Below are 10283 nucleotides of genomic sequence, written 5' to 3' on the forward strand. Positions count from 1 at the left end.
CCCTACACCTAATAAAGCAAATGCTTTCCAGAACACCTAGTAGATATTGACAGCTTTGACGAAGGAGGAAGGACAGAGTTGAGACTGTGGGTCATAATGCTTCATTATAAATAATTTATATATGTGATTTTTTTTTTTTTTCAAAACAGTTTGAGCATATTTTAAGCTATCTCCTATATTCAGTTTCAGTTTGTCCCCAAACAACTAAACAACTGTGTCCTGAAGCAGGTGTATTTTAGCTGTCTGCCTATGGCTGAAATCTGAGCTCAGTTGATAGGGTTTTAATATGTATAAGTAAAGCGGTCTGAGTACATTGCCATGGGCAAACTGACTCCCTAGAAACAACCCTGAGTAGTCTGGTCTGCGTGGGCTGTATGTCCACACTATAGTCCATTTGCAAAGTGAAGGACATGCACATTCACACATACACATACAGAAAACACATGCAGACTGCTTCGTATTTAAGAAATTATTTCTGAAGGGATGGGGAAGAGAAATATGGAGTATATTTCAGGTGCTCTTTGATTAACTGATCTCAGCTTTGTCCCTTTATGCTGTTCCTTGCCTTAGCGGAGTAAATACAATTTCAGCATGACTCAAGTGAAAATACAGGTTTTAGAGATTGAGCATTCAAAATATTTCAACTCAATGTACAAGAAATTTATTATTGCTATAGTTCAGAGGCTGCTTACTGGGGATAAAAAGATGTATAGCTACTGCAATTTAAAATCCATCCACAAAGGGATCATGTCTGTGACTGAAAGGGATCATTTCTCTGACTGAAAGGGATCAGAACTGCTGTTTTCATGTTTCAAATCTGAATTTCTTTGAATCATCAAGATTAATATATTCAGCTGTCTCATATCCACATCCAGTTCAACCTACTGCTCTTCTGCAAAAATCACTCAACTTATTTGACATAATAATGAGGTTCATGTCCTCTTCACATCATCGCATGGGCTGGCTATCTACAGAATACATTAAATTAAAATTAACTGTTCTCACACACAGCCTCAAACTTAAGCCTTCTTTGCTTGTGTCAGGATGCTTTTCTGAAGACCACCTGTTGTCCTTATATGTCATGCTTTTCCTCATACGTTTTTTTAGAAAGTTCCTCAAATACAAAACATTATCCTAGCCTTAGGCGACACATAACCAGGCATTTCTCCTTTAAGAGCTATCTCCACAAAAGTTCACATACAATTGTCTTCTATATATTTTTTAAGGTTTCTACTCAACATTTAGGAGAGCCACGTAGTACTCAGGATATGCATGCTGTTCTCTCAAGCAAATCCTAATCAGGACCGATTTTTGCCTTTTAGTCCTGACTTCAGTATTCTCTTTGTTGCCACTTCCACTTGTTGGTCATAAACAAACAGCCTATGACCCTTTCAGTGTACTGACTCCCTGTTAATTTGTTTTTATAAACGCCCATGCATTTCCAATGTGCTAACTAGCAACCACAGCTTTACGCTGTATATTAAGGTCTCCAGTGACTCCAGTGAGATCATTAGCATCAGAATGGTAAGAAGCCAAAATTATACTCCTACTTGAGGCAAATTCCCTCCCTCCAGTGATTATACTGCTTCCTCTCTCACAAAACTGTATCTTTAATGCAACTCTATTAGGATTATATATTTAAGGAAGCAGGTTTACAAGATAACCAAAACACAAAAGCCAGGACAACATATCTTAACAAGAGGTATTAGGTGATCTCAAATGTATATATATATTTTTCTTATTTGCAATAGAACAGGAGATGGTCAACTACTGAAATGTATCCTTCGTTTTTCAAAATTAGGTAGATATCCTCATGTGTATTGTTTAAGAAACGATTTATTCTTTAAAAAATTCTAGAAAACATTCCTATTTCTATGCAGATTACAAAACAACTGGAAAATATTTTTAAAGCACTGATATTTTTGAAGTGCAGTTGATGCAAACTAATTGCAGATTAATTTGCTTTTTAGATGATGGGATTATTTCATGTTAATTTCTGTGGTTTAAAGTATCCCTTTTGAACTCACCTTGGATCAAGTTGAGCATCTTCTTTACTCAGGTTCTCATATCCAAATTGATTTAGTATTGTAACCACAAGCATTGGAGCCAAAGATTGGGCAGGCTTGGTAAATAAAGCATTGGTACCAAAAACCATAGAGGAAAGTGGTGATCTAAAACATTTAGGGAAACCAAGAAATGAATGCACAACACAAACTTATTAGTATACTAATTACAGTAGTAATTATAAAAATCCTGTTAATAATGCAAACGCTAACTATCACAATACTTAGCTTTATAGTTCACACAACAGATCAGCTATCCTAATGAAATTTAATTTATTTTTTTTTTTTTAATGAAAGGTAATAAACCTCTGGGGTATGTATATACAGCTTGGCCCCAATTCTGAAATGACTTGCACTCAAGTTCAACTTTGTGCACATTAAGTAATTATTGAAGTTAAGTTAGACTGAACAGTGCATGCAGAATTAACTACAATGTAAGACTTTACATTCATGAGGCCAGAAAAGGAGGCGGTTTTTTTCTTCATGAAAGCAATAGCTCTCGCCTTTGAGGGGCAAGCCTTTTAATACAGTGACCTGCACTGTATTAATACAGTGACCTGCACTGTATTAAAAGTGCAGAACTTGAATCTGCACTTATATAAACATTGATGGAAGCAACAGGAAGTTATCTGCACTTTGGTAAAAATCCAAAAGATCCATGAGTTGTAATATGCTACGTCACAGCATTTTATCAATTTTAATTTCAGAGAGATAACAGCAACCAGTTAGACTTTGGAATTTGTACCGAGTAGCACAGGCAAAGCTTTCTGAATGCTTTTTTCATGTTAGAAAGGCCTTATTCAGAATATTCCCTAAGTCACAATAGATATATATGGTTACAAAACAATTCAATTGAAGCTAACAAAAATAAACACACAAAAAACTGAAGGACTTGGTTTATACCATAGTATAATTAAAACTAGGAATGACCTAATAATCTGTTAAAATTACTCTGCTGAAGTAACTGCAGGAAACTTTATTCAAGTTTTTATCTTTACGTATGCTAAATTGCTCTTACAAAAAGTACTTCTGTGTCAAGGATCCAAGATCATTTACTGTCTTTACTTTGACATCATCTAACTTATGAGAGAGTAACATGGCAAATAGATTGTGTATTTAAAGAAAAACATTTAAGACTGACATACCTCCGCTTGTGTTTTATTAAATCTGCATCAACAATATCTGCCAGAGGCAAGTTGAACAAACTAAATGAAGCTTGTACAATTACACTAAAGAAAGACAAAATATTTAGTATGTTCATAGTTCTTATATACACTTTCATACTGAAATCGTAACTGACATTCTAACACATACACCCCAACACTGACATTTCTGCAAACACACAAAGCTGAGACATTCTTTAAAACATGCTGATTTATCTGTTTAAACAGTTCTGAAAGGATTATTAGATCTGTTCTTAATTGAGAATTAGAAATCAATATGCAAACTTAAAAGATGTTTTTTTTTTTTTTTTCTTTTTTTTCCTGGACACTGGTGCAAATGGTCACAAATACTTGCTTGAGATTATCAGTACGTGTCATTTTAAACGACACGGAGAAAAGAAACACCTTAGAAGAAAGAAACTGAAAATTTCCTCTTGAAATCTGAAAAGGACATGAGCATTACTGGAAAGACCACATGGAAGACAAACTGCAAGTGGGAGAACTGGAATAGTAAAAAGATTTTATACGCATTCCTATATATGTATTTATGTTATACATATATATATGCATTTAAACACACACAGCTGACTCTTAAACTCCTAACTGAAACCATAAACTCACGTATTAGGATTCCTATGTCTTATTAAATTTTGGGTGTGATTAGCTTTCACTTATGAGAGGCTTTGAACAATTAGCACTTTAAACATACAGTGTTTAGGTACCTTAGCATTTTCTCCTGGGAAATCAAAAGGTATATTCATCATTTAAAGTATGCAGGTCACAAAATTAAATTTATTGTTCACACAATTCAGTGTTACAGTAGCCCATGACAGAAATACTGAAAATAAGAATGAAAACGGGGTGGAAAAAAGAAGATGAAGAAAAGGAGGGTAGGAAAGAACACGTAGAAAGCAAGCAATGAAACAGAAAATGAAAAAATTAAACTGAATTGCTGTAACAATATTCTGAAACAAACAGGTATTTATTTTTAAATAAGGTTTTCCATGTATCATAATATACATCTGTGAAAATATTGCTTCTTGGCATCATACTTATCCAGTACCAGTGAAAATGTGACTCAGTACTGGTTACCTAACAGATACCTGACACGTTGATATTTGTTTTGCAGTGCAACACACAAGTGTTCATGCAATACAAAATGAGGTCTCAGCTTTCCTAGGAAAGTCTCTGAAGAGCTCCTCTACTGAGATCTTCTCTGTCTATGTGGATGAGAAGAGGTTCCGCTTCCCTTGAATCTCATGTTAAAGCAGGTATGTGGCTGGAGTTATGTGGTTGCAAACCTTAATTACTGTTCATTTTTAAGGCATTTTTTGTTTTTTTTTTGTTTTGGGTTGTTTTTTTTTTTTTTTTAAACAGAAATGAAAAGCTGAAGTAGACTAAAATAAAAGCTGAAAAAAGTTGTAACTGGAGCTTCAACTTTTCTGACAAGTGAAACAGAACAGAAAGAAAACTACAAAAGCAGTGGCAAAATCTTCATGCTATTAATAGCAAGTGTCCACTCTGTTAGAATTATTTAAGCCATATCTATGAATAGGGAAGTATATTTACTTACATGTTTGTTGTAAGATAAAACGCCAACAGATAATAGTGTTCTGGCCCTAGAATAAACATGACAGCAGCAGCTACTCCTTCAAAGTAAAAGGAAAACAGGATGATTCTGTAATAACCAAACTTCTTCAACGAAGCATGACTGAGAAGAACAAGGCACTGAAAAGACAATACATACACATATATAATGAAAAGATATAGTACAATATCTCAGCATTAGGTGAGCTATAAAGCACAAACCAGACATAAATTATTACTACCCATTAAAGAAGAAAAAAATCACCCTAACCCTTGCTAAAAAGTTCAATCTAAACAAAAGAATAGGAATGGAACAAAAAGAACTATCTACTGGCTCATTCTGTGCTACCCTACCAGGTAAGAATGGTCTCCTTTAACTCAAAGCTGAGAACGACTATATCCTGAGAAAAATACTGTTTCCCACATTCCCTAACTATTATTTAATGGTCGTGATCTTATGTTTGATATCCATTAAAGAATTAATTCTGCAGTACATTATCTGTAAAACAAGCATCTTGCCATTTGAGTTTTAACTACTGACCAAAAATATTTTCAGTAATTTTAAAAATTTTTTTAATTGATATTACTATTTTCACTGACATTTACAGAAATAAAGCATGACTTGTAAGCTGATAAAGCAAGCTCACCAAGACAGCCGATCTAAGAAAGTTAGAGACTTTACTAGCAAGTAGAGAAAGGCAAGTGCCAGTGGACAATGCGTATGGCTGCATTAATTCAGCCAGTCTTAGCAAGCAGTAATCCACATGAGAAGATAGTGACAGGCAAACTCATGAAAATGGTATTAAGTGCTGATTATAGTATGAACAGAGAGTAAACTCTTCTATATTGTTCCTCACTTTCTACTTTAAATAGGAGGTTTTGTAATGCATTAAGTTTTTTTACTCTATGAGCCTATGTCACCTTTTGCGTATATGTGGTCCTCATCACTGTCAGAAAAAATACTCACAGACTCTATAGAGATACACATTTTCTCCTTCCTTCTGTGTTACAGAGATAGACAGTGTAATATTCAGATGAAGAACAGTAAACAATTCTCCTTGTACATTTGTTCCCACTTTAACATAACGAATAAAACCAGGATGCTAAAGTCAGACAAAGATTACTGTGTCGAATGCTATTTTAAAGAAGCTCAAGTTTTCCTCTTAAACCAGTGATCAGGGAGGTAAAAAAAATCTGCAAAGTTGGTATAAGAAAAAAAATCTGGTTGTAAGAAATGTAAAGATATTCCTCCCCCTGGCCGTTTTCAGGCATTTTGCAGAAAAGTGATTATACTAGAAACGTAAGGTATTATGTAATGCACATTAGCCTAAAAACCATGACTGTGTCTCCCCATAATTGAGAAATAACCCGGACTCAGGAAGTACTTATGATTTAGGAAATTCCTTATGACCTACATGTTTCTAAGACTGCATATTTCTAATAAAAATACTAACTTGACACAAATTTAAATTCGTTTGCCTATGCTTCAGCAAAAAGGTCTCCCCTGTAGGCAGGTTTTATTCTTCACACCCACTTCTAACAGGAACCCAAGACAGAAGCTGAATTCTAGTTTAGTATAGGCCACTGAAGCGCAGTTCATAAGAAGGGGCTTTGTTTTACATGGGTTGGGTGCTTTTCCAGTAAGTGAAGTTCAGGACATTGCCACCAGAGACTTCTCTTATAATATCTTGAGCTCAAAGGGACAAAACCTGAGAAAAATAAGGTCACAGCAAACTCTCTACAGGTCAGTGACCTTCTAGATAAAGAGTCTCTGGAGAGCAGAGAGATGCATTTTCTGAAAGATTGTTCGTTTCACACTATCACACTGATTTTATCAACAGTAGTGATTGCTGTATAATGAATGTAAAATTATTTAAGCTTCCCTAACTCCTGCAGTTTCTGATTTATTTCCAAACTTCATCAGCTGAGTTACAGCAAAAATATTAAACCTGTGGTAAGGATAAAATTTGAAATTATAGAGATTTAGGAGTTATGGAACAGAGAAGGTATGTTTAGGATTTGTATGTTATATATGCAAAAGCCAAAACTGTGACTGAAATTGAGCTGTGAATTTGAGCTGCACTTTGATATACCTTCTTTTAGATTCTACTTACTGAAAGCATTACAACTTAATGAACATAACAGCCTGCTTTTCAGAAATTCTGAACATCATCAGCACCTATGATGAAAGTCAGAATACTCAGTTTTTGAGCAATCTAACAAGTAAACACCTTGAAAGCTTTAAAAGATCCAGCGAAAGAAGTCAGAAAGCAATGAACAGGAGATTTTTTTTATTCACTGCAGACAAGTATGTTTACATTCTGTGGGACATACTTTTGCTGCTTTCCTTGTTCTTATACATTACTTGTTTGAGTTCTCTTTCTCTTTTATTTTCTGCTTCATTACTTCCCCCCCCCCGATTGGAGTCTTGAAAGTATCTCTCTCCCTCCCCAGTAAATGTAGCTGACCAAGACAGCAAAGAACAGAATAAACAGGAACATATTATTCTCCCAAAGCAGCTATTTAGAGTTTTGTTTGGTGCCCATGACTGAGATACCACATATTTCAACAATGCTTTTAATACCTAATAGTTTTTCTGGTGTTTTGTGCTGCTTATCTGAGAAACTTCCTAAAGAAGAGATTATTCTTTCATCATGTATTACAAATCAAAACCAAAGAGAAAAGAACTCAGAAGTCTATAAATTTTGCTTTTAGAAACTTTTTATCTTCACCATGTTTTTCATTCCCTTATACATAGGTATTATAAACCCTGTAGGATACAAAACATTCACTCCTTGCGTACTCACAGCTCACATTCTTGTAAACAGACACTCTACCAGCCTGCCTGCTTGTACTTTCTCCCCACCCTACTCCTACAACTGGTTAGCCTGCAACTAGAGGTACCTTCTGCTTTTAGTGCTACATTTGTTTCTCAGTACGGCCAATGGCTTACGCCGGATGCAGCATTTTTTCAAACAGTGTAAAGAGATACCTTAAACTAATGAAAACTAGTAAAACATGTTTTCATATTTTGAAATAAAAAAGTGTAACTGCCTACCTGAGGACAAATAAAGCCTGCTCCATACATGATACTTCTTACTGAGGAAGAAAGGACGTCCTTAGGAATAAGATTATCCGCAAAGATCATCATAAAATTGTTGCAGAAGGCTAGGTGGAAGACTTGGAAGAAGTTCATTGTTACAAAGAATAAAAAGTTTTTCTCTGTCATGATCTGCTTGGTTAATGAGATTACAGAGGACCAGGAGAGAGCTCCATCACTGCCTTCCAGATTAGAATTCTCTGTACAAACTTCTCTCTGCTCATATTGACTAGTACTGTATTTGCCTGTGTAACACATACAAGCTGTTGCTAATCCTGCAACCAAAACAGCAAAAGCCTGAAAATAGGCAAAGTTTTCCATATTATCCGATATGAGACCACAAAAGAGAATACTTGTTGATCCGATTAATGTTGCTACTTGGTTATATTTAATAAGCTGAAGCCTACTTTCATGTCTTGTTGAAATTTCTGCAAAGAGCGCACACTGTGCTAGAAGCACAAACGTCAGCAAACCATCAAACGCACATAACGCAACAATGAGGTGAAGACCACTTAGCCAGTCACCTTCTTCATAATGTTTCCAAGGAAACCAAGGAAGCAAAAAGGCTAACGCATATAAAGGAGCTCCATATAAAATTGAGAACTGGCGTCTAGAGCAGCATGCAAATTTGGAGTTATCTTGAATATACCCAAAAAGAGGATCATTAATGGCATTCCATACCATAAATACAACCTGCAACAAACAGGAAAGAAACACAACAGAATGTATCATTAGCATGAGTTTTCTGCAGAGGTTATACAAACACAGAAGAAATACATAACATATTTATTTAAAATAAATCTCTATTCAAAGAAAGATGAAAGCTTCTTGGGTCAAAACAGACTCCAGATCAAATTATTGAAGGTATTCAAAGGTTTATAGTAATTTTGAAAAACAAGATGAGTAAGTAGGCAGGTGCTCAACTACATGTGAAATAAACCCCTGTCTCTATGACTTCACTCCTTCAAAAAGCTTATCTACCGGGGCTTTCATCTTGCAAAGCCCAGATATTTCTCTCACAGCAAGTAATTCAAAACATGAGCTGGCCCATTACTTTCAGGAGACCACTTATGACAAGAGTTGCTCATGTGGATAATGACCTGCAGAATAAAGGCAGTATTTAAGCACTTAAGTAGTCCATAGGAAAGCACTAATGTCAAACATATCTATGGAACTGAGGTGCAAGATTAATTCAGAACGTTACTTCAAGCTATCAAAGGTAAAAAAATCTTTCCAGCAATTGAAGTCTGGAGGTTTTGAGTCTAAAGAGTGTAAATGATGTACCTTATGCGTACCTTCACATGGTACGCATATGGATTAACTAAATTTAAAATTAATTTACTGTATAATTATTTGCAATGCATCTAAAATTAATTTTTAAGTAAAAAAAAAATGACTTTGTTGTGATAACACAGACACACAGCACAACACGGTAATCAAAATATTCCATTGTACAATACCTGTGCTTGATGAAATGCTACTTCTGAAATTTTGTATCGGTTTAGGAAAAGCTTAACGTAGTAGAAATTAAAGATACTGTTCATCATTCCAGCACCTAACGTAGTCATGGAATATGCCAGCGCATTAAGATGAATTCCCAAAACAAACTTCATCTTCCACAAGTACAACTCTCTTCTTCCTCAAATTACTAAAAAGAATTACAACAGTTGGTAGAATAATTTTCCAAATTAAAATGACATGGAACATTTGCTTGTTTCAGAGGTGTAGAAATGGATTCTTAGAAGAAATTTTCCCCATTCTTACCTCTTTTTTTTTTTAATGAGAAACACATTTTACCGAGTTATAAGACACTGAGCATAAAACTGAATAGATGCAAAATATTAAGAAGTCAGTGACATTTCTAAATACAATCAGCACTTAAAAACCAATGGAACACGTAGACAAAAAATGAAAAGAATCCTTTCTGAACTGGTACACATAGTCAATATAAAAATCTGCTATAGAAAACGCTAATCTTGATGTAGAGTTCAAAGTAATCACATACATTTTACGTCTTTCTTCCTAGCTACATAATTTTAAAATTATGGACTGTAGGAATGAAGTGACTCAATTCATGTCCTTACGTATTCCATTGCTATGAATTTCAAATGCAGCACACACTCAGATGAATATTTATTTCAAAACAAATACCAAGATTTGTCCTTGTATTTTTAAGTGTTAGTTGTTAACAAGCCATGGAAGCAATACTTTCACCTAATAAACTAATGAGATATGAATAGAAACCATAAAACAATCAAAACACCTTTTAATAAACATAAAAGACTGCATGTAAATAAAATTAGCGAGTAACACGTGTACAGCATTTTAAGTACATCCAAATAACAGAGATTCAGCCCAAGAATACAGAGT

The 10283-nt window shown here is 34.7% G+C and overlaps 1 protein-coding gene across 1 annotated transcript in view; it reads right to left on the minus strand.

Moving 5' to 3' along the window:
- METTL9 (methyltransferase like 9) overlaps positions 1-9526 on the minus strand; it is a 27590-nt gene extending 18064 nt beyond the window's left edge. Inside the window, exons 1-5 of the mRNA XM_009886333.1 lie at positions 9374-9526; positions 7872-8606; positions 4800-4954; positions 3209-3292; positions 2028-2171 (exon numbers count right to left, since the gene is read on the minus strand). Coding sequence (XP_009884635.1) covers positions 2028-2171; positions 3209-3292; positions 4800-4954; positions 7872-8606; positions 9374-9526 — 1271 coding nt within the window. The remainder of the gene's footprint in view (positions 1-2027; positions 2172-3208; positions 3293-4799; positions 4955-7871; positions 8607-9373) is intronic.
- Positions 9527-10283: the final 757 nt, after the last annotated feature.

This window comes from Charadrius vociferus, unplaced genomic scaffold, assembly GCF_000708025.1.
Source record: "Charadrius vociferus isolate BGI_N301 unplaced genomic scaffold, ASM70802v2 scaffold430, whole genome shotgun sequence".
Taxonomy (NCBI): Eukaryota; Metazoa; Chordata; class Aves; order Charadriiformes; family Charadriidae; genus Charadrius; species Charadrius vociferus.